The sequence below is a fragment of the Erpetoichthys calabaricus genome, chromosome 12 (assembly GCF_900747795.2).
Source record: "Erpetoichthys calabaricus chromosome 12, fErpCal1.3, whole genome shotgun sequence".
Taxonomy (NCBI): domain Eukaryota; kingdom Metazoa; phylum Chordata; class Cladistia; order Polypteriformes; family Polypteridae; genus Erpetoichthys; species Erpetoichthys calabaricus.
This window is the reverse complement of record NC_041405.2, coordinates 54,107,901-54,133,762: the sequence shown is the minus strand read 5'-3', so window position 1 is coordinate 54,133,762 and position 25,862 is coordinate 54,107,901. Positions and strand designations below refer to the sequence as shown.

Below are 25,862 nucleotides of genomic sequence, written 5' to 3'. Positions count from 1 at the left end.
CTAAAGGAAAATTGCTTAAGGCTTTTTAATAAGGCAACATTAAACAAAAGAAAGGGAGAAGTAAATATATATGTAAATAAGAGATGGAGAAGGGAGTTAAATGCGGTAATAGTTATTTCTCTTATTCTAAAATAATATTGATTAAATCCTGCCAGGTTTTGAAAAAATTTTGTACAGATCCTCTAACTGAGAATTAGATTTTTTCCAATTTCAAATTATATAAAACATCGGTTTCCCACTGACTTATAAGAGGAGAATTAGGATTCTTCCAATTTAACAAAATAAGTCTGCGTGCCAAAAGTGTAGTGAATGCAGTCACCGTTTGCTTGTCCTTCTCCAATTCAAGTCCATCTGGAAGAACACCGAACACAGCTGTTAATGGGTTAGGAGGGATTGTGATACCAAGGCTGTCTGAAAGGCACTTAAAAAATTTTGTCCAAAATGATGTTAGTTTGGTGCAGTGCAGCGTTCGCAGGTTGGATCCTGCCCTGGAAACATTTTGGACAGTTTTAAGCGAGACAGATGAGCTCGATATATAATTTTTAGTTGAATAATTCTATGCTTTGCGCATATAGAACTCGAGTGAATTCTCTGCTTTGCTACCTTCCACTCCTTTTCTGATATATTGATTAAGAGATCTTCTTCCCAATGTCCTCTTGGATCTTTGAAAGGTAGGGGCTCTAATAAGATTTTATATATTGCGGAAATAGTGTTTATTTCCTCGAAATTGAGCAGTATTTTTTCCAGCAATGTGGAGGGTGCAAGGTGGGGGAAATCGGGCAATTTCTGTTTAACAAAATTTCTAATTTGAAGATAGTAAAAGAAATGTGTAGCTGGGAGGTTGAATTTTGAACGTAATTGTTCAAAAGATGTAAATATGTTGTCTATATAAAGATCTCTGAGCATTTTAATCCCAAAACTTTTCCAGGTATTAAAAACTGTATATACTTGCGAAGGTTGAAAGAGGTGGTTCTCTTGCAGAGGTGCCACTGATAAAAGATTTTCCATCTTAAAATGCTTTCTAATTTGGTTCCATATTCTGATTGAGTAAAGCACAATTGGGTTATTAGTATATTTGCGATAACTTTCATTTATTGGAGAGCAGAGCAGGGAATATAAAGAAGTACTACAGGATTTTACTTCTATTGCGGACCAAGCCTGTGTATGTTCATTTATTTGTGTCCAGGTTTTTATGGCTTGTATGTTTGCTGCCCAGTAATAAAACTGAAAATTAGGTAAAGCCATGCCACCTTCTGCCTGAGGTCTTTGTAGGGTCGCTCTTCGGATACGTGGGTGTTTTGAGTTCCAAATGAATGAGGTTATTGTTGAATCTAACTGTTTAAAAAACGATTTATTGATATATATTGGAATGTTTTGAAATAAAAAGAGAAGTTTAGGAAGGATATTCATCTTAACAATGTTAATTCTTCCGGCTAGAGTGAGATGAAGGGTTGACCATCTATGCAAGTCTTGCTTAATTTCTTCCATACAGACGCTGAAATTTTGTTGATAAAGAGCTTTATGTTTACTTGTGATATTTACCCCCTAGGTATTTAAACTGATCTGCTATGGTAAAAGGTAGGGTGTCTAATCTAATATATGCTTGTGAATTCACTGGAAAGAGTATACTTTTATTCAGATTAATTCTAAGACCAGATATCTTTTGAAATTCTGTTAGTGCTGTTAAAACAGCAGGGACAGTGTTTTCTTTGTCTGATATATATAAGACCATATCATCTGCATATAGAGAAATTTTCTGTTCCAGTCCTTCTCTGACAATCCCCTTTATCTGATAAGAATTTCGGCAGTGAACCGCCAGTGGTTCAATAGCGATTGAAAACAACAATGGCGACAAGGGACATCCTTGTCTGGTACCACGTTCTAGTTTAAAGTAGTCTGAGCAAATGTTATTAATACAAACTGAAGCTTCTGGATTGGTATACAGTAGTTTAATCCATGCACAAATATTCGGGCCAAACCCAGATTTCTCCAATGCAGTGAAAAGGTAATTCCATTCAATCATATCAAATGCTTTTTCTGCGTCTAATGATAGTAATATCTCTGGGGTGTTTGATTTTGCTGGTGAATATATAACATTAAACAAGCGTCGGAGATTTGAAGATAGGTGTCGGCCTTTAATAAATCCAGTTTGATCTTGTAATATTACCGAGGGCAGCACTTTCTCCATCCTTCTAGCTAGGATTTTTGAGAGTATCTTAACATCATTATTTAGGAGTGAAATTGGTCTGTATGATGCACATTGTAACAAGTCCTTATTTTGTTTAGGAAAGATGGTGATTAATGCTTGTCGAAATGTTTGAGGTAGTATTTGGTTGTCTCTAGCTTCTGTAAATGTTGCCAATAAGAGGGGAGCTAGCTGAGTGGAGAATTTCTTATAAAATTCTACGGGGTAACCATCAGGGCCTGATGATTTCCCGCTTTGTAGTGACTTTATAGCGTCTAGTAATTCTGTTAGCGTTAGAGGTTTATCCAGTTCCTCAGCACTTAAAGCATCTATTTGTGGTATCTGTGATGTATCCAGAAATGCATTAGATTGTGTTTTGTCTTCTTTGGGCTCAGTAGAATATAAAGACTTAAAATAATGCACACATTTAGAGATTATTATATTATGGTCAATGATTTCTTCTCCATTCTTGTTGGTGATTACTGGTATTGCATTGTGAACTTCTTGTTTGTGAATTTGTTGAGCTAAAAGCTTATTAGCTTTTTCTCCGTGTTCATAGTAATGCTGTCTAGACTTATAAATAAGTTGTTCAGTTTCTTTAGTTGTTAAGATGTTAAGTTCTGTTTGCAGGGCTTGCCATTTCCTGTGGAGAACTTCATTTGGACGCCTGGCTTGTTCTTCATCTATTCGAGTAATTTCACTTCTTAGCTCTGACACTTTCTTGGTTTCTAATTTATTTCTGTGGGAAAGATATGAAATAATCTGTCCTCTTAAGAAGGCCTTTAGAGTTTCCCAGAGTGTTCCTGCAGAAACCTCTGTGGACGTGTTTGTCTCAAGGAAGAAGCTGATTTGTTTGGATATAAATTCTGTGCAGTTCTCGTCTGCCAATAAAAGAGGTTTAAGACGCCATCTGTGAGGTGAGTGTGAGGGGCTTAATGATTTTAGCTCCAAGACTAGAGGGGCATGGTCAGAGATAACAATTGTGTCGTATTTGCATGATTTAATTGTAGGCAGGAAATTATTATCTATAAAAAAATAATCAATTCTTGAGTAGCTATAATGTACTGGTGAGTAGAACGAATATGTTCTTGAGTTTGGGTTAAGAAACCTCCAGGGGTCTGATAAGTTGTGATCATTTAAAAACTGTGTAATTATCTTTGCAGTATTAGATGTCGTCCCCCCTGTCACAGGAGTCCTATCTGAGAGTGGATTTAAAACACAATTAAAGTCCCCAGCCATTATAATTTTATGAGTGTTCACATTGGGAATGGATGCAAATAGATTTTGCATGAATTCCTTATCATCAACATTGGGTGCATAAAGATTTATCAAAATCATTTTACTGTTATATAAGTTGCCCATGACCATCACATATCTCCCTTCAGGGTCCGACATTACATCTGATGCTACAAATGGAACTGTTCTCTGTATGAGAATTCCCACCCCTCTAGTTTTCTTTATAAAGCTAGAATGGAACATTTGGCCAGTCCAGTCTTTTTGTAGTCTGAACTGATCCTTGTTTAGTAAGTGGGTCTCCTGTAAAAATACTATTTTAGCGTTTAAGCCTGTTAGGTGAGAGCATACTTTCTTTCTCTTTAATTCGTGATTCAGGCCTTTAACATTCCAGCTCACAAAGTTAACTGTCCCATCATGGAGACATTGATTCTGAGTTTTTAATGTCATTCTATAGTTTTAATTGGTAATATGGCAGTTTTAATCTTAGTTTCAAGATTCCCCATGAGTTATTGCATTTTAGCCTATTGTTGCATTGATATTTATAATTATAAGGATTACAAGAATAGATTAGATATAACCTGCTCTCCTTCTCTCCCCCCCTTTATCCCCCCACCCCCCCATTTTGCCTCCCCACATGAGGCTTGATCCCACTTCGCGATGTCCCAGTCCTCTGACATACGAAGAGACAGAGCACGTCCAAAACAAAACAAACCCCATCCTGCAGCGGCGTTAGAGAATTAAAACAGAGATATCTTTTGCAGCTAAATTCTTAATACTATCTGAGAAAATATTATCATTAACAGTATTTAAGCTTGAAATAATCGTCAGCGCTTTTAAGTTAAGATATTAAGATTAAAAAAAAAAAAAAAAGAAGAAGAAGAATCAACCCTGGGAATGATTTTAAAAACTAGTCTAGGATAAACCTGGTAATTCCTACTGTAATAGTATAATGGTAATACAGTAATCCCTCGCTACTTTGCGGTTCACTTTTTGCGGATTCACGACTTCGCAGATTTTATATGTAAGCATATCTAAATATATAACGCGGATTTTTCGCTGCTTCCCGGGTTTCTGCAGACAATGCGTCTTTTTACTTCTGGTATTTGCTTCCTCAGTTGGTTTACCCAGTTGATTTCATACAAGAGATGCTGTTGCCGGATGGCTGAGAAGCTACCCAATCAGAGCACGCAGTTAAGTTCCTGTGTGCTGCTGATTGGCTCAGCGACGGAGTGCTGCATTAACCAGGAAGTCTCATCTCACTCATTCAACATTAACGTGCTCTTGCTACTGCATTCAGGGGATTATCATCTTCAATCGTCATCATTTTTACTGCGCAGCATATTCATCACGTCATATATAGCTACGTGTACTTCGCTATACAGTAAGTGTAAACTTATCTACCGATTTCATATTGCTTAGCAGTTGTCCCTGTTATTAATAGAGTAAAGGGTGGGTTGTAAACAATACAGGGAGGGTTTAAAAACGTCCAAATACACGTTAAATAATTAAATAAATATGGTGTCCCTACTTCGCGGAGATTCAGTTATCGCGGCCGGCCTTGGAACCTATCTCCCGCGATAAGTGAGGGATTACTGTAGTATAAATAGTAGAAAAAGCAATAAACCAAGGGTATGATGTTAAACAGTCTACTTTAAGGTATAGTAGAATAAATAAAACAAAAAAAAAAAGGAGAACAAAACGAATCCTACTTTAATTACTCCCACATTTTCACACTCACGTCTATAACTCTATAACTCTAATTAAAACATAAACATATAAAGTCCAGATAAAGAAAAGGATGTATAATTATAATACCAGTCTCTTTAAACATGGATCAGGAGAGCAGATCATAGGTCCTTCCCATGCCTTGATAGAATACGGCTCCTTATTAACTTTCAAAAAAGTGTCGGAAACAGCTTCTTTAGTTCCTTTTCAGCTTCTTCTTTGCTTAGGAAAATATAATATTGATCTTGAACTTCCACTTTCAGTTTGGCGGGATACAAGAGGCTGTATTTGATATCGGCTTTCTGTAGCAACTTTTTAATGTCAATGTAGGCTCTGCGTTTTGCAGCTGTTGATGGTGAGAAGTCGGGGAAAATATGAATAAGATTATTTTCAAATATAATCTCTTGCTTGTGTCTGAGAAGTGCCATCACATCAAGCTTACATCGTAGTCGCTCGAAGCGGACAATAAAAGGCCTAGGTTTAAAGGTGCTTGGTCTGTTTGTGCGATAAGCCGTGGCTATCTCAATGTCGGGTTTAAAGTCATCTCCAATTATTTTAGACAGTAATTCTACTGCAAATTTCACAGGGCTTGAGCTTGAGCTTTCTCGTTTCTCAGGTATACCCTCAATTCTTATATTATTTCTTCTGCACCCATCCTCCAGGGCTGCAAGTCTGTCTCCAAGTTTTTTGATTTCGGAATTCGCAGCTGTGGCTTTTTCATCGGCATTAGACACCAGTTGTTCTGCTGCTTCCAGCTGATCTGAAACGTCATTAATCTGGTCAGCAAGCATTTTCAGTTTGGAATTAGTTTCTTCGATGTGTTCCACTAATTTCTCCAACATGCTTTTAAAGTTCACGTCAAAACGTTTAAATAGACGCGTTTCCTTATCTTTGTTATCCTTCTTAAGCTCGTTCTTGAGCTCAATGGTCGCCTTCTTAAGATCATTCTTGTTATCTTTCTTAAGATCATTTATGGCCGTAACCATGACAGTGGCCAGTGTAGCGATCATCTCTTTCAGTTCGGACAGTTTGCTTCGGATTTCATGCTCCGCGAGTGGAAATGCAGCTCCTGTTACAGCAGGTGCTGCGGGCTCGCGATGAGTAGATGAGAGCACATCCTGCAGGGCCTTTTCTATTCTCGAATGATCCTCAGAAATCGGCGATCCATCGCGACCTGTATCACTTGCACCTTCGCTCCCATTTTCACTCTCGACTGGAGACGATACGATGAAGCGGGGTCCCACGAAATCTGCCCATTCGTCTGCCTGTTCCAGGTCAGTCTCCGTGAGGCCATACCTTGCACTCAGGCCGGAAGTCTGTCCAGACTTTGATGCAGCTTTAAGTTTCTTTTCCGGTACTTTCTGACTTTTCTTCTTGTTACTCATGTTTGTATATTGTAGTGGAAGTTTCTTGGTCGGGTTAAATACAGGATACCTCTAAATAATATGAAATATGTGGGAAAATAAAGCCGCTGCTAGCGGAGCTCTGCTTCAGATGTCCATCTCTTATAAACGGACGAAACCAACCTCCATATATATATTTGTGGATTACTTGTTAACACCAATGTCTGATGAAAAATTCATGCGAATAGCCTCATTGGAAATATATTTACTATAAAAAAATGTTGACGCATTCAATACTTATTTCCGCCACTGTTAATGTAAACACCTGTTTTTGTTTTCGATATGGAGCTCAATATTGAATGCTGAGCAAAAGTTGCTTTTGATATTGCTGTAAAACGTGATTAGTAAAATTGTTTTAAGCTTCATTTACTCTTAGATTTCATAGTGGAGAAAATATGGCAAAAGATGCATGGACAGCAGACTAAGACTTTGGGTACTTTTACAAAATCTTAATTGGTTTTGGGGACCAGGGTGTGCATTAGGTCCAAAAAATACTTTTAACTGTTGTTGAGAAATAATATTATTTGCTGCATTTGACTCGATTAGATATCTACAAAATAGAAAAAGTAATTTTTTAAATGCTTAAATTTTTAATGCTTTTTTTTAATGATAATTTCTAATGAACAGTGTATCTTATGTCTGATGCATATTTTCTTTGAAAGGTTTTGGTGGCAATAGCCTGAGCTGGTCAGACTGAATTTCTCTAGCCCATAGTTCATAACTACAGCTGACAATGGAAATATCGAATGACCTGTAAATGGAAACTTAGACTAAGGACCTTGATTCTGCTTTCCTTTCAACATATGATATGATACCTTCATTACTGCTGCTGTAGTAGTGCATTGGCTAAGCTCACAAGTACCTTTTCCATCACATTTGTTGAATGCTGTCAGTTTGGTGTCATGAGATGACTGTAATTTGTTGTTTTTCCTGTATATGTGTGCAGTAAGCTTTTGCATATGTGTAATTGTAATAATTGATTCACTGTGTGGCATGGTTACAATGTCACTTTTCAGTCTGAGGTCATGGTCTTGGAAGAGTGGTTTTCTTTATACAGATATAAAGGAGGAAAGCAACTGCCATAAGGAGAGGAATTAAGTATCTTCTAAGCTTGTTCTATTGTTGTCTACTTAAATGTTATTTTGATCTATATTATTCTGTGATATTTTCTTTTTTAGTAATTATTCTTAATCTTTCCTTTATGTACACAATTTCCAGTATTGTGTGACATAGCTTTTATAATATTAGAAAATATACAGAACAGATTTGAATAAACTCTTGATGAATGAATGTTATGAATCCCCACAGACTCGTATCGTGCTAGAGAAATGCAAGATGGTATGAGCTTAGAATCAAAGAATGGCCTTCAGCATGAGGAAGAGGAGCGGAGAAGAAAGGCTCATCAGAAATCTTCTAAATCTTTAGATCTGGATAGTGAAGGAGAGGAGACCTCTGATGGTTCATCTTCTGAAAAAGTGAGTTATTGTAGATGTGTGTGTGTGTGTGTGTGTGTGTGTATATATATATATATATATATATATATATATATATATATATAATATTTATGATTTTGTTTTGTCTTGGTGAAGTAATATATATTGCTCTACTTTCCCCTATTGTATTATTAATATGTAGCCTTAGAATGCCTAATCTCACAGACTTACCACTGTTTATAAGGTACTATTGTATATAACTTATCCCCACCTTCCCTTCTATATCTAGAACCTCAGGCAATTAGATGTAGTAAAAAGACAAGCAGAAGTTAAGTTACACATAAAATAATGTATTATTGATAATATTCAGAAATAATAACAAAATGCAAAGTATGTTTGAATATTGGCAACCATACAATCTGATTAAATGATGATATGTAGTTCAGGTGGCACACAGACTTGTAGGTACTTAAATGTCTCTAGTTAAGGCATCATTGGTGCTCAGCTTTCAGCCACATGTCTGTTAAAAATGGCTGCTGAGCTGTGCTCTTCATTGTGTTGTCTTCATCACAGGTTAGCAAGAGAGATGCTTCTTTCACATGTTGGTTAGTAAGAGAGAGAGTGTGAGGTTAAACAAGTAAATATATAGATTTTCTGTCCAACCCCTACAGCCAACAGGGCGTCATAGTACCTAAAGGCCTCTGAGACAAGCAAATTCCAAACTGCCATACCTCAGACCAATGGGGGAATACAATATCTTAAAACCTGCCACCCCCAAGACCATATGTCTTTAAGTCTTTCTTGCGGGGGTAGAAATGAATTAAGCAAAGAAACACTAACCAAACCGGTTTAAGGCACATCTTCCCCCAAATCCTGTTGTAAAAATTTAAAGAGGCTCAGTCGTAAAAGGGGGAGCAAACATGAATGCCTCTCACCAAAGTAACACTAAATTACATTGCTTTGCCTAAAAATCAAATAAAGACATACAAAATATTCATCAAATTATATGTAAAATCTCACATCACAACAGATTTCTTCATCAGTTAAGTAATACATAAAACAACAAAGAAATCTATGATCTAGTATTCCTGAGTAACAGGATATTTTATTAATACAGCCATGTCACAATTATTCAACACCTATAATATTATTGTTTTTAAAATCTTATGTTTTTATGACCTAAAGTGGTGTTAAAACAGGATTAAGCCTTTGGGAACTCCAGAACCAGCCTGAATTCGCTTCAGCCATGATGCACAATAAACCCCAACCATCAGTGTGTTTGTGGTGAGTTGCAATGATGGTTAAAACTAAGGAGCCTTGGCAAAAGCTGAAAGAAGAAATTATTTCATTTCAGCTGAAGGGTGTTAAATATAAGATTTCCCAAAATGTTAACATTCCAAGAGACACCATTGGGAACATTATCACAAAGTTTAAAACTTATGGCACAGCTGCAAATCTGTCTGGCCATGGGAGAAAGCCCAAAATTCCATCAAGTGCCCTTATAAACTTAATCAGGACAACTAAGAAACCCCCCTGTGTAACTGCAAAATGCCTACAGGATGACATGATAAGATCGGGACAGGTGTTTCAGTGGCAACTATTAGATGAAAACTAAGCAAACAATGACTTCAAGGCTGGACTATGAGACACACTCCACTCTTGACTTCAATGAACATCAGGATGAGGTTGACTAAAATATCCCAGGACGAATTTAGATAGGACAGTAGAGTTTTGGGAGACATCTCTATTGCCTCATGAAATTAATCTGGGACTGTCTGGAAACATGGACCAACAGTATTTCTGATGTGAGAAAGGCCAGACTTATGAACAGAAGAATAACATACCTATGGTCAAGCACGGAGGTAGGTCATGAATGATGTGAGGAACTGGCAGTCTTGTGAGGATGTTTTTCTGTTGCGCCATATAACTGGCACAACAGATCCCCAAAAACGCCAGTTTTAAAGATAAACTTGAGGCCGCTTTTTGAGAAATTAAACTTCATCAATTTAAACATCAATTTGCTGCATGTGAAGAATGGACAAAGAGTCCAGTAGAAAAGCACAAGAATCTTCTCAGCGCTTAATTCAAAATGCTTATTAGAAGTTATAAAGGTTGAGGGATGCTCCACAAAGTACTGAAGTTGCGAGTTGAATAATAGTGCACATACACATTTGTGAAAAGAATGACTTTTTTCATTTAAGTCAACTTATTTTTCCAGAATAACTCAAAATATTTCTCAGTAAATATTTTTTGTTGTTTAATGAGGCTTTTTGTTGTATATTTTACTTTACCTTGATTCACATCACTAAAATGTTTTTTTGAAGTGAAGGGTTTGAATATTTCTGATTGCAACTGTTGTAATGTGACTCCACATTCCATTGTGAACCATGGTACACCCACTGATACAAACACTTTTTACTTTAATTTAGATAATTGTTAAAAAACAAAGTTCTCTCAGAGGCCGTAGCCAGCAAGGGGTGTAGTGCTGCACAGAGTAGGTCAAGGGGAGTTAGACATTGTCCCCTTCTGGGATAAAGCTTTTAATCTCTGTTCTGGTATATCCTTCCTGGACCTGGCAGTATATTGCTGAGGTGAATATGTGACAGATAAACAAGTCAGTGTAAGAATAATAATTAGATGAATTGGGTTAAAGTTACTTTGAATAATTATCATATCTAAACGCATTAACACTTTACCTGGTTCCCGAAATTTTTGTAGTTCCCTTTGTTGAGATATTTTAGGTAATAGAATTAGCATGATTACATGCCTAATATTTTCTATTTAATCCTACCAAAATAAAACCCAATGCTAATAACTGATTTTTGGGCTTAGTAAGTGTACTCCGTTTGAAACCATAATCCAAACCCATTTTGAAGGTACCGAATATAGAACATAAGTGGATGTAAAAGCAATGTATCAAACTGGACTTTCTATCATGTTATTAATTTGTCTAAATCTGTATGTTATATAGGAGGAAGATGACGATGATGAAGATATTGGGACCAGTGACAAGGAGGATGAATCAGAAGGTATGGTATTGAATGACTGTCTCTGTTAAAGACGAGCATTACTTTTCCTCTGTCATTTTGTATTTGTTTTTACTTGAAAAAGAAACATGAGAAATAAAGCTAATTCTGATTTAATCACTAGTTTTCAGGAAAAATATGTATGTTGTATTGGGGTATATTGTATGAGACTTTATCAAAAGAGTATGTTTTAAAGTAATTAAATTGAGTTTTACCAAACTGCAAACTTAGCAATACACTTATGTTTTTTTGGTTTTCACCGTTTTATTTTTTCCTTAATTCAGATGTGGTTTTTTTTTTTTTTGTAATTTATGTATTTTTTATTGTAAATAGCAAAAGCTACAACAAAACAAACAATAATGAAATGGCACTTTACATTCCTTTTAATTAAACAGCATACTAGCACAATTGAACCTTATTTTGCAGTTCCATTCATCAGGTAGGAGCCCAGATCCTGTATACTGTATACTGAGACTGCAGTAGGACAGTGAGTGCCCTCCAGAATTGTAAGAGCTAGTTTGATGCATCCTTCTGAGATGAAGGTTAACTTCACTTTTAGGGTCTAGGATATTTGTTATAGCCTAAGCTGATGTGTTTTTGGCCAGAAAAAAACTTCTTATAGAGGTGAATATGTTCAGCGAGGTACCCTACTGATTCGAACCAGCTGTTCCACCTGGTGTTTCCTGCCTTGGGGGTTCCTGGCAGGCTTCTTAAAGAAAGCAGACTTTACCCACATCACTAGTGATGCAGCCTCAATAAAGTATTTATAGTACTGCCAGGTCTCTCCCAAACTAGTAACATGACACAAGCCAGCTGAATGTACACTGTTAGGCATAACCACTTTTAAAACTTCCTGGAATGCTTTCAGACAGTATGATGCATTGTCTGTAACTACTGCTAAAATGTCATTAAGATTCAGCTGTTTGTTGTGAAGGGACTGAAGTGCAAAATGTGAAAAGGTGGAAAAGTTGCAGCTCTCCATAAAAATAACATCTGCCAAAAAGTACTGGACTTCAGTACCTGTAATTGTAATTATGTATTACACCTTTGTCATTTTTTCGATTGGTATGTATGACTTGCATGACCACAAAGTCCTTCACAAATTGGCATCTTGCATATGACGCTTTTGTTGTTTCCTCTATTGTTACCTGAAAGGGAACACTTTTTGATATTAATTTCTCCATGTTCTTGAGATGGGTTTTAGATTTAACATGGTCATTACAAGGGACGCTTCATGTACAGTCTATGGTATGCTGACAAAACTTGAAGAAAAGTTGCTGTCCAGATTTGTAAAAGTCACCAGGATATTGTTGTGCTGTCAATTTTGCAGTTAAGCTCGTGTTTCTTAGTTTGTTTTTTTTTGACGTAGTTAGGGTATCTGATACTGCTCACTTGGACATTTCTGTCTCGTGCAGCTGTCTAATTCGTATGCCTTTAACGAGAAACCATACAAGAAACACGCGCACAAACAGATATGTCACAACTGAACTTCTACAAAAATTGCATTCACTTGAAAAACACCAAACTAGAAAATAGTATCCGAATGATAGCACTACAGATTATTGAATTGTTTAATTTATTGAAAAGTTTTGTAACAGTCACCCCTTTAGTCTCTAAATTCCTCACATTTCTGTTTTTAATCTAAAATTCATTTTTATGCATTAATTCTGTGATTCCATCCATGGTTTCTGCGTTGCAGAAATCATAGGGCCCTAAAGTTCCATAACATTATACCTGTATTTTTTGATCATGGAGATCTTAACCTATTTTTTTCTTACTATAGTGTTTGTTTTATCATTGTGTATGAATAGCCACCCTTCGTTGATATGGTGCATAGGTTACTCCCATTAATTTTGTGCATTGTGCACAGCTGTTTACTGGTACTCTTGATTTTTTCAGTTTATTATGGACTTGTCATTGATATTTTGACAATGCTACTTATTAAAGCAGCTAAAAGTTGACACAATTATAGATAATGAGGATTTTTATGCTGTTATCCATTTCTGAAATGCCATCCCGCAGCCTCCAGACTAACAACCGCTAGTCTATATTCTAAATTAATCTAGAGCACAAGAATGTTTCATATTTATTTTTTCAAATATTTTTCTTTTAAAGATGAAGCAGTTAGTGATGCATCCTCTAAAGCTGATTCTGATGAAGAAGAGAGTGAATCTTCATCTGATTCTGAAAGCAGCTCATCCTCTTCTACTTCTTCTGATGAAGAAGATGATGAAGAGGTTTCAAAAGAGGCAAGAATACAAGGTGATACTGATGAGGAGGAGGACGATGATGACAGTGATGAAGATGAGGCAGAATATACTATGGATGAGTCTACTATGGATGGTTCAGCTATGGATACTAAAGACAAATCTATGCTAGTCAGTACACCTCAAGAGGAACCAGTAAAAGTAAACGAAGATGCAAAACTAAATGAGGTACTCCATCAGAAATGTAAACCAGGTAAGGATGAAAAAGTGATTACTTAGCTTTGTGTTTCGACAAATGTAAATACTTGATTCCCATAAAAATGTCAGTTACATGGACTTTGATGAAACTCATACAAATAAAACATCAATATGAACATAAAACATTGCAGCAGAGTTAATTATCATTGCCTAACAGCCCAGTTCTCAGATCCACTTAATCCAGTTTGTGGTCCTGTGGGACCATTGCTTTTTGTGGCAACAATGGGCACAAGGCAAGAAAAAACACCATTCCCTCTCAAGGAACACACTTGCATATGGCAACACTCGTACTGAGGCCTATTTAGAGTTCCTGTTGTATGTATCCTGAATGTTTTTTGGGGTAATGGGGGGAAAATTATTTGAGTACCTGAGGAAAACATACAGATAGAATGAGCAGATTCGACCCAGATAATGTCCACCCACAGAATTTCATTCTACAACATGGGAACTCGGAGGCAGCTGTGCTAACCACAGTTCCAATATGCTGCATGAATGATTTTTTAATGAAAATTATTAATGCTTGTCTTAACTGGCTTAAGCCACTTAACAGGCAGAAGTAGATTGTGGGTTGGGTGTGATGTGTCAGGAAATACTTTTTTTTTTCTATTCAGTTTGCAAAAAAGTAAAGCATAGGGGATGCAAACTGCTTTTTCTAGCTGTTTCCTATGCTTAGCAGAGTGATTGCAATCGAAAACTTTGAAGTCAAAACACTTTAAAATATTGGGCCTAAAGAAATGCAAAAAATCACCGTTTATAGAATGAAAGTTAGAGGATAAAGTAATTCATAATACTGTTTTTGACAAGGTGTTAATGCAATGTAATTTTTTTATTTTTATTACGTTTACGTTTTTACTCCTACTTTTTTACTTTTTACTATGTTTTATTATTCATTGGTATTTTAAATAAACAGTTATAGTGAAATATTCAAATAACTGATCTTCTATCTATAATAACTAAGGAATAAACAGTCTTCCTTCTGTGTCCCACATACTCTTCTATATACCAACTCTAAATATAGTCACTTTCTCTAACGGAGGGGCGCTCAGCTGCGAGATAGTAAGCGCCCAGCACCAGGGAGCCCCCTAGTATTAATTTACTAAACTGTTACATAATGTGCAGTTATCTACAGCTATTAAAATTACAATGTTAGTTAAAATTTCTGCCGTCCAGCTCCTGTTTTAATATAGCTATACAAATAGAATATTATCAAAAGAAATTTATAATTAAAATGAAGTAACCATTTATATATAATGTAAGTTGACTGACTCACTCATTAACAAAAACATTATTTCCTGTTTAGCTAAAAAACTGAAATTTGGCAGGGGCAGTAGGTATCTTCTAAGGAACGACATACCGATATATCAGTATTGAAGGGTAAAAAAAACACAATAGAAAACTATCCATCCATCCATTTTCCAACCCGCTGAATCCGAACACAGTGTCACGGGGGTCTGCTGGAGCCAGTCCCAGCCAACACAGGGCACAAGGCAGGAACCAATCCTGGGCAGGGTGCCAACCCACCACAGACAATAGAAAACTAAATACCCCTAAAATCTCAGAAATGCTGGGATGGATTTGATTGAAATTCAGTGAGGTTGTAGAAAAACAAAAATGAACCAACATCTAGCGAGTGGGACATTCTAAACCCCCCTCCCCCCCCCCCATATGTTTTGACAGCAATTGCACAGAAAAATGGGGTGTGCCAATTTATACAAATGAAGGCTGTCAGTAAAAGCAAAGAGTTTTTTTTTTTTCCTCAACCACTTTGGGTTAACAATTTTATTATCTTGTTGGATTACAGTGATTTTCTTAGAGCTTTTTCTGGAGTAATGCTTTGTAATTTGGTTTTAAGATAAAAAAAAAGCCTTTGTTGAGGTATTATTAGACAACAGTATATGAGTAATGAGTACATTTTGCAACACTTAAAGTGTTGTTAGAGTATTTTACAGCTGTGTACATAGAGTGCCACATGGATAGCATTTATAGAAGTAAAACAAAAACCAATTAAAATGCCTGTGAAGTATTACAAATAAGGTGTTCATTAGTAAGCTAGGATTTATGTGAGCAAACAGTACTTACGTTTTTAAATTGTGCAAGTATATAATGAACTAATGTATTTAAACTGTCACTGTGCTCGGGTACGATGAGTGCTAGTTTGTATACCCACACTCTGAGAACTACCACAGTAGATAGTGTGGACATGCAGTAATGTTTACTGCTATTAAAAATTACTAGAAGGTATGCAATAATATGCTCTTAAAGTCTTTTATCACTCAAAATATAAAGATCTAACCTGAGATCTTTATAACCATGGCAGACAGGAGTTATAACTTGACACAAAGAAAACTGGATCATTATTAATGTACTATGTTCTGAGATTAGCTAAGCTCATGCTTGATCCCTCTTGTCCAGTTGAATCATTACATAGTATTCCTTGTTCCTAACCATTGACCAGAGACTTAGAGTCTACTGTCCATTCTCTAGTATTGTAAGTTGTTAAACCTCTGACATGGAAAAAAACAACATGGATAGGAACATTTATAAAAAGGGCCGCTGTGACATTAATCAGCTGACTAACACAGTGACTATTTAAATATTTACTTGAGTGTACACATCCCTCACAGATTCTGTTTTGTGTATAATATCACACCTTTGTTCAACAGCTAGAAATGCTGGGAAAAGTAAAACATAGGCTTTTAAAGAAGAAGATGTAGATACTTTTCAACACCAATAAAAATAAACTTTGAAACAGTTCAGACTTAAATTTATTAACATCTTCTTAAACAGACTGAATGGTCTTTCCTTGTTTGTCAGATTCCTTCTGTTCTTATATCTTGCTACATTGTCATTCACTCTTGAATTAAAAAAAGTTTCTTTGAATAAAAAAAAAAAGTGGAACAATTCAAATTAAGTGCAAAATTCAGTGGGCTTCATGTGACTCATTTGAAATCCATTTGTGAACTCAGAATGGCAGCTGGTTATTCATTTCAGTTCAAATATGGTTCCTGAGATTTTTTGAAAAGCTTAACATTTAAGAAAAGTTAGTTCTGCTTATAGTGCTGTGGGTTTTTTCTTCTACTATACCAGGATGTTTCCTTTTTATATGCTCTAACATATAGATTGTGCTACATAGAGTGATAAATCATCCTTGCGTATTCTGCATGTTATGGTTTTAAACTTTGGAAGATATACAGTACTGTGCAAAAGTTTTAGGCAGGTGTAAAAAAATGCTGTAAACAAAGAATGCTTTCAGAAATATAAATAATGATTGTTTATAGTTACAATTTACAAAATGCAAAGTGAGCGAACAAAAGAAAAATCTAAATCGAATCAATATTTGGTGTTACTACCTTTTGCCTTCAAACCAACATCAATTCTTATAGGTACACTTGCACAAAGTCAGGGATTTTGTAGGATTATAGTCAGGTGTATGATCAACCAATTCTACCAAACAGGTGGTAATGATCATCAATGTCACACGTAGTTTGAAACAGTCATTAACTGAAACAGAAACAGCTGTGTAGGAGGCTTAAAACTGGGTGAGGAACAGCCAAACTCTGCTACCAAGGTGAGGTTGTGGAAGACAGTTTCATGTCATGGCAAGATTGAGCACAGCAACAAGACACAAGGTAGTTATACTGCATCAGCAAGGTCTCTCCCAGACAAAGATTTCAAAGCAGACTGGGGTTTCAAGATGTGCTGTTCAAGCTCTTTTGAAGAAGCACAAAGAAACAGGCAACGTTGAGGATCATAGACGCAGTGGTCAGCCAAGGAAACTTAGTGCAGCAGATGAAAGACACATCAAGCTTATTACCCTTCAAAATCGGAAGATGTCCAGCAGTGCCATCAGCTCAGAACTGGCAGAAACCAGTGGGACCCAGGTACACCCATCTACTGTCTGGAGAAGTCTGGCCAGAAGTGATCTTCATGGAAGAGTTGCAGCCAAAAAGCCATACCTCCGACGTGGAAACAAGGCCCAGCGACTCAAGTATGCACGAAAACATAGGAACTGGGGTGCAGAAAAATGGCAGCAGGTGCTCTGGACTGATGAGTCAAAATTTGAAATATCTGGTTGTAGCAGAAGGCAGTTTGTTCGTCAAAGGGCTGGAGAGCGGTACAATAATGAGTGTCTGCAGGCAACAGTGAAGCATGGTGGAGGTTCCTTGAATGTTTGGGGCTACATTTCTGCAAATGGAGTTGGAGATTTGGTCAGGATTAATGGTGTTCTCAATGCTGAGAAATACAGGCAGATACTTATCCATCATGCAATACCATCAGGGAGGCGTATGATTGGCCCCAAATTTATTCTGCAGCAGGACAACGACCCCAAACATACAGCCAAAGTCATTAAGAACTATCTTCAGCGTAAAGAAGAACAAGAAGTCCTGGAGGTGATGGTATGGCCCCCACAGAGCCCTGATCTCAACATCATCGAGTGTGTCTGGGATTACATGAAGAGACTGAAGGATGTGAGGAAGCCTACATCCACAGAAGATCTGTGGTTAGTTCTCCAAGATGTTTGGAACAACCTACCAGCCGAGTTCCTTCAAAAACTATGTGCAAGTGTACCTAGAAGAATTGATGCTGTTTTGAAGGCAAAGGGTGGTCACACCAAATATTGATTTGATTTAGATTTCTCTTTTGTTCATTCACTGCATTTTGTTGATTGATGAAAATAAATGATTAACACTTCCATTTTTGAAAGCATTCTTTGTTTATAGCATTTTTTCACACCTGCCTAAAATTTTTGCACAGTACTGTATATGTTTGAACATTTGACTTTTTTAACAAGCATTAAGTATCAAGTAGACATTGTGTTGTTTTCTTTTCCTGACTGACAGGATCTCTAAGCCAGGTACAGGTACCATGCAGTATTGTGTCTTACCACCATTCCTTTATTTGTTGTACATGAAGAATTGCATTTTGCTTTCAAAATCTTTAAAAAAACAGTTGACTTCTCTGATGACACAATTCTTATAGAATTTATAAACATACAGTACTTGGATAATATACAGTACAAGAACAAGATAGGCAACCTTGCAAAATGTTGTATCTTAAATAATCTGAACCAAATGTTACAAAAAAACACATCTGGTCATGGAATATGAGTGAGGCAAAATATCGTAGATCAATGGCGAGGCTTTAGAGATGGTTGAAAATTTAAGTTCCTAAGCATCAACAGTTTCAACATTCTGACGTGCAAAGACAACCCATTTGTTCGGAAGGAAATTCACTACAGGCTGTTCTTTCTGAGAAAGTTAAATAAGTTTGGAGTGTGATGTAAAAATAAGACATATATTATAGGTCTGTAATTGAAATTACTTTGATTTTCTCCATCGCAGTATAGCGTTGTATCAGAAAAATCTGACAGAGTTATGTGCACTGCTTCTGAAGTCATAGCATGCTATCTTCCCAATGTGAATTCACTGTGCTGTTCCAGAAAAGAATACAGATTAAAATAAACCTCTCTTCCACCCAGTAAAAACTGTCAAGATTATGACTACTAGGTTTCAAATCTTTAAGTTCAAGTATAATATGAGATTATTAATTTAGCATATTAAATTTCTGCATTAATTTGACTAATGTACATGAATTTAGTTAAATTGCTTGTTAGTGGGCTGTTTGGGAATGATTAGTTCTGTTTTCTGTAAATATACTGTATTTATTTTTTTTATTTTAAAAAGGCTCCACCAAATCAAACTCCAAACAACTGCTATTGTTATGGAAGTAAAATAACATTTTGAACAAGTTGTTTTTGTTATTGTGCTCCATTTCAAGAATTCAGTCTGTTCTCAAATTATTATATGAAAAACAACTCTATATCTTTTTGCTCATCCAATTTGCTGGGGGTCCCTTCTCAGAAAGATAGTGGGAATGTGTTTTTAATAGCTGAATTGGAAACCTACATGTAGACTAATAAAGTTGCAGCAAATTCTCTGTTCCTGGTGCTTAATCAGTTTCATTATAAACTTTATTGATGGTGACATCAGCCTAAAAGCATAACAGCAGCATTATTTACATGAACAGAGTTTATGTAAATTTGCCAATTAAAATTAAAGACATTAATTTGCATAGATAGATTCAGTTAATTTTCTCAGACATCCTCCTTTTCAATCGAAAAAAAAGTCTTCATGTATTAGGTTCAGTTTCTGATTAAGTAAAATTATGTTATTTCCCCCACCTTCCAACTGGAATGAAGGGACTGGTAATGTGAAGTAACAATTATTATAGTTTACTGCAAATCGCATGTATCTGACTGCACAAATCATAACAGTGTAATAATAATTTGTGACTAGTTACAGAGGAAAGGATGTGATTGACCCAATAAATTTTAAATGCAGTAAAATAAAAGCTGGTAATAATTGTCCATGCCATAGTGTTTTACCAGAATTTTGATAAATTTTATATAACTTTTATATGTTGCTGTTTTGTAGGAGATAATGAAGAGGAGAAAGATTTGAAGACGTCTGTGGATGAAAATTCAACTATAGCTAGCGCTCAGGTTCTCCCTGCCCAACCACTGACAACATCTGAAATACATCCATTGCCACCATTACAAAAGGACGAATCACCTATTCTTCTCTTACCACCCCTGAAGAAAAGACGAAAAACTGTTTCATTTTCTGTTGAAGACGATGCTAAACAGATTGAACCTGTTCAGTCAGAGACATCTGTAGAAAAACAGGAGCAAATATCAATTACAAGCTGTAGCAGCATATTATCACCTGTGAAATCTGAACCCCCTGAATCTATTCTGACAACCCCCAAATCTGAACAGCCATCACCTATACTGTTACCATATTCCACATCTCCACTTGCTTCACCTAAAACTCATGAAACTAGTCATTTTGCAATGGCCAGCATCACCAGTCCAAGCAAGTATTCTGAGAAACAGGATAGCATTGTCCTCTCTGTAACACCTCCAGTACGTTCCCCTGCAACGCCCACCACTCCCCCAAGCCCTCAGATTAAATCCCCATCCCGTAAGAAGGAGAGCCCAAAGATGGTTTGCCGCACAGTCCTTAACCTTCCTTTAGATCATGCATCTTTGGTCAAAGCTCCTGTTGAAGAGCCTGCTCCATTACGGGGTCGTCCAAGGGGAAGACAACGTACATTAAGTCAGCAAAGTGATTCTGTAGACTCTGCTGTTCCAATAGGCAACACTGATGAAGATCAAAAGCTTCGACTAAAAGAGCAATTGGGTGTTTCAACTTTGCTTGAGCTGGCAAATACAGCATTTTCCCCATCAAGAGCAAGGCCAAGTTCACCTGTTGATCTCTCTGTACTTGCTGATATTGCACTCAAAATGCCACTGTCTGGTGAGGAGAAGAAATGTCAGTCTTCTGAAGATACAATAATTGCTCCTTGTGACTCAGAAGAAACAGAAACTTCAGATGAAGCAGAGGAGCAAGGAATAAACTCTTCAATTACTTTAGAGGGTCACTATGTACTTCTGGAACATAATTATGCGAAACCATTAATGCCCATTCCAAGTACGCCCAAAAAAACCAGTAAAAATGCAGAAACAGTGGCTTCTGTTGAAACCACACTAAGTAATTCAATAGCAACAGTTTTAGAAGCTCCAGAGGAAATTATTGAAGAATCTCTGACATCTCCTAATACTCCTGTATGCAAAGTGGAGAATACATGTTTGATTACTTCATCCACAGCAAACGTTGTTCAGGAATCCCAGCAGCTAATCAAGACCAAAGTACACCAGAAAGAAAATGTAACAGAAATAAGTGCAGAAGTAGAAAAAAGGAAGGGTCGAAAGAAGAAAAGAAAAGAGAAAGACAAGCAACAAAAAACAAAGAAATCTCAGACAAAGGCAAGAATTTTGTTTTCATGTTTTATGTGCTACATTTTACAATAAACTGCATTCAAACTCGCTGTATAATAGGATGCAAAATGTACTTGCACCTTAATTGTATGAGAAATGTGTATCTTTTATAGAAATATCCAATATGTTATTTAAGCAGGTTGTCTTCAAAAAGTTTTTGAAAACTATCAGTTTAATGTCTAACAGTATTGTCATTTAGTAAGGACAAACAAATGCTGCTTTTCGCAGAATTTATAAGGTATTCTGAATGTACAAAACATTCAGCAAAGATCAGCTATTTTTCGTAACCCTTAAATACTACAGGGCAGTGGTATCAGATGTTTTTAACTGAAAAAAAATCTGGAGGCAGAATATCACTTAATTGGAAAATAAAATGTTAATATATTGCATAATTTGTGGATAACTAATAATAATTAATAGTATTTCTGTCGTGCACAACTTTTTTAGTGTCTTGTGTCATTTAAGTTGTTTTCAATTATAGGTCCATGAGGAGCAACATCAGGAAGATGATATGGATATAGAGATTTTAGAGCCTGGAGAAGTCATGAATTCAGATGAGGAGAATGAAACAAACAGAAGAAAGAGTAAGCGTCTCATTCAACAGCACAAAGGAGAGAAAGGCTTCACACCACAAGAGAAGCAACAGAAATATGAGGAAAACCTCAAGTCCCGTTTTGAGCAGCGCAGTGAATTTGAGCAGATGACAATCCTTTATGATATCTGGAACACAGGCTTAGATGTGGAGGACATGAGATTTCTTAAACTCACTTATGAGCAGCTCTTGCAAGAAGACCACAATACAGACTGGCTCAACGACACTCACTGGGTCCACCATACCAATATCCTTTGTAAATGATAACTGATTCTTCAGTCATAGAATCAATTGTTTCATGTTCTGTTGTAAGTGTGAAAGACAAATGTGTGCAACTTGAAAATAATTACTGAATTAGGGGATTTTTTTCATATATTGTGTATGGAAGCATAGTTTCTGAAAGATAAACTCTAAAGCTATTCATTTTTGATTTAGAAATAATTTAGTTTTTCCAAGCTCCTCCAAATTTACAATAACCTAGAGGCACAAGTATTGTGAGTTACTCAAGTCATTTTGTTGTATAAAGGAATAGCATTAATAAGGGTAGCATGACAAATCGTGAAAAAATGTCTGGAAAAGAGGGCACCATTTAAACAGCACAGAGTTCTTTGGTTCTTCTCAACAGTCCAAGTTTGATGGAAATATCTTATATATTTTTTCAGAAATCTGTGACTTTATCAGGTCTTTCTAATGCCAATAGCCTAGACAGCCCCAATACCCCCTTCTGTGGCCTTCTGCCACAAAGAAAATTGGTCAGATGTACTTAATTGGTCAAATAACAGTGTGTGTCACCCTGGGTATTTGAAACCATGACATCTGAGGCAGAGTATTCTTAAAAACTATGTCAGATATTTTATATTTAATACAGAATATTTTTAGTTATATTTCCCCATATAGAATAACTGTTTTGTGTGCCGTTATTTTTTTAGTTCAGTATTTTTCATTATTTTGTCTGGAACAACCTTTTAAGGAAAGATGCTGTATTTGTATTTATTTTTAACACCTAGCTGCATATTTATAATGCATGTTTAAATCCTTGAGTACACTGCTACTGTTTCAGTTTCACAATCTGTGTACAAATTCCAAAAAGTAAAATAATAGTTTTATAGCTTAGCTACCTGTATTGTTTTCTTGTTATCCCTGTTTTCGATTTTCCAAGAAATGGAAAAAAAATCCTTAGATGGAATGTAGTAATGGATAATTTTTAAAAACTATAAAAGGGATCATGAAAATAAGTCTTCATTTGAAAGCTTAAAGTAGTATTATATTGCAGTTCTTAAAAACTTTGTTCCTTAACTGAGACTGCACTCACCAATATCCCAAATCCAAGGCGAAAGAAGAAATCTCAAGATGGACAACTTAGAGAGCACAAAACAGGCTGTGCAAGAAGTGAAGGTTACTATTCTATTAGCAAGAAGGAAAAGGATGTCTACTTGCATGTATATCCTGTCAGTGCACGAGAACTGGACATTGACTCTCAGGTATCTTCATCAACCAATTGATAAATTCAGATTTATTAGGAATTTATTTTCTTGTTTTTGTTAATAATGACAGGTATATATTTGTTTTACTAGCAAAATACCCGCGGTTCGCAGCGGAGAAGTAGTGTGTTAAAGAGGTTATGAAAAAGAAAAGGAAACATTTTAAAAATAACGTAACATGATTGTCAATGTAATTGTGTTGTCATTGTTATGAGTGTTGCTGTCATATATATATATATATATATATATATACACACACACACATACATATATATACACATACACATCCACATATATATACACTAGCAAAATACCCGTGCTTCGCAGCGGAGAAGTAATGTGTTAAAGAGGTTATGTAAACATATATATACATATATACATATATATACATATCAACATATATATACACATACATATACACACATACATAAACACACACATATACATATATACATACATACATAGTGCGTTGTAACACGGGCTGTGATTGTTACATGGGAGGGAGACGACAAATCACAGCTTCCCGTTTTCTAATCGGGCCTGTGATTGGTGCTTTGACGGATGCCCAGATCCCACAGTATGTCCCCTTAGGAGAGGCGTTAGGCAAGTGTAATTGATTAGCGGTGCTGCAAGTTTAGCTTTACACCTGTTTTTAAGGCTTATTGACTGAAAGGGGCTTTCATGAAAAAACTTAGGGCTTTGCTACAGGATAGACCCTCCACAAGTTAAGGAAGTAAAAATAAAGGTATATATTTCTGTTTTATTTAAATCTTTTAAGTTTGTATGCGGGCAGTATGGTGGTGCAGTGAAAGGTGCCAGTTAGGAGACCCGGGTTCGCTTCCCTGCGTGGAGTTTGAATGTTCTCCCCGTGTCTGTCTGGGTTTCCTCCGGGTACTCCGGTTTCCTCCCACAGTCCAAAGACATGCAGGTTAGGTGCATTGGCGATTCTAAATTGTCCCTGGTGTGTGGGTGTGTGTGGGTGTGTGCGCCCTGCGGTGGGCTGGCACCTTGCCCGGGGTTTGTTTCCTGCTTTGTGCCCTGTGTTGGCAGGGATTGGCTCATGTATTTAGAATATAGCGGGTTGGATAATGGATGGATGGACATTTGTATGCATAGCCCTATTTGCCCATTTTCGTTTTTTTTCATTCTTCAGTAATATTTCAGCAAACCCGGAGCTTGTCAGTTCAAATCCTGGTACTGACACCACTGTGTGACCCTGAGGAAGTCACTTCACCTGCCTGTGCTGCAAAAAACCAAAGTAATGTAACAAATTGTACCTTAGATGTTGCAAGTTGCTGGAATAAAGGCATAAGTCAAATAGATAAATATGTATTATACACATAGGAACTATTCATTTATTTTCAGTTAAGTCATCTGCAGCAAACCTTTATAAATGAGGGTTTCTCCTTTTTAGATAGTGCAAACTGTTTCTTCTTCATTGAGGTTTTCTCTTGGAGAGCTTTTTTCATTTCATTGAAAATTAAAGCAGCAGCTGCCAAAATATGTAGCTTTCTTATTAATTTTTCAACATTGTGTAAAGTAACTATAAAGTAACATACAAAGTGTAAATACTGGTTATCCTTTTACACTAAAATATTACTAAAGAGATACAAAAAAAGTAAAATGCATATGTTGTTTTTCTTTAAGGAGATTAAATATTACTGAAGAAAAAAAAAAACCTAAAACACCCAAATGGGGCTATGCATACGAACTTAAAAGGTTTAAATAAAACAGAAATATATACCTTTTATTTTTACTTCCTTAACTTGTGGAGGGTGTATCTTGTAGCAAAGCCCTAAGTTTTTTCATGAAAGCCCGTTTCAGTCAATAAGTCTTAAAAAGAGGTGTAAAGATATTGACAATAAGCTATGGAAACCCACCAAGACATGCAATCGTTTAAATCAAGGCGCGAGGCGAAAAACACTATCCGATACTATTAGTTAATGATTAACACATTTCTATATGTATTGTAAGCATACAATACAACTGATAATATGTTGCGCTTATTTATCTGGTGTACCGACATTTTTGCGCGTTTAACGGCTGAAATCTAACGTGGTTTGTGCCCTTCAGAATGAAAACAGTTTGCATTTAACTTTTTAATAAAAAGCGAGCTTTTAAGTCTGAGAAATCACTCCATAAATGCACACATTTAATTCTTTATCACTTCAAACAACTGAACTATCCAGAACATTTCAGGCATACATCCAGCATTCAAACTATGTATAAAAAGCACAACTGTTAAAGGAATTCAGCATTTCTTAATTGAAAATGTTCCTTTAATCCTCAACATGTCTCAATGAGTCGTTCTGGTGGTTTTACTTGACATTTTGATATTCTGGTTAATTGTGTTTGCAGTTGAGATGTTCTTTCCTGATTTATACTTGTTTTCTCGTTAATATTTGTTTCGCTGGTGTTAGTGTTCTGATTAGAGATTATTGGTCCTTTGATGTCTTGACGGTTTCTTCTTAGAACA

General features: G+C 36.2%; 1 protein-coding gene across 3 annotated transcripts in view; it reads left to right on the top strand.

Moving 5' to 3' along the window:
- setd1a (SET domain containing 1A, histone lysine methyltransferase) overlaps positions 1 to 25,862 on the top strand; it is a 91,951-nt gene that overhangs the window by 48,935 nt on the left and 17,154 nt on the right. For all 3 annotated transcript variants that reach the window (XM_028815556.2, XM_028815554.2, XM_051934492.1), the window contains exons 11-16: positions 7,858 to 8,024; positions 10,954 to 11,011; positions 13,124 to 13,468; positions 19,908 to 21,301; positions 21,795 to 22,152; positions 23,214 to 23,386. In XM_028815556.2, coding sequence (XP_028671389.2) covers positions 7,858 to 8,024; positions 10,954 to 11,011; positions 13,124 to 13,468; positions 19,908 to 21,301; positions 21,795 to 22,152; positions 23,214 to 23,386 — 2,495 coding nt within the window. The remainder of the gene's footprint in view (positions 1 to 7,857; positions 8,025 to 10,953; positions 11,012 to 13,123; positions 13,469 to 19,907; positions 21,302 to 21,794; positions 22,153 to 23,213; positions 23,387 to 25,862) is intronic.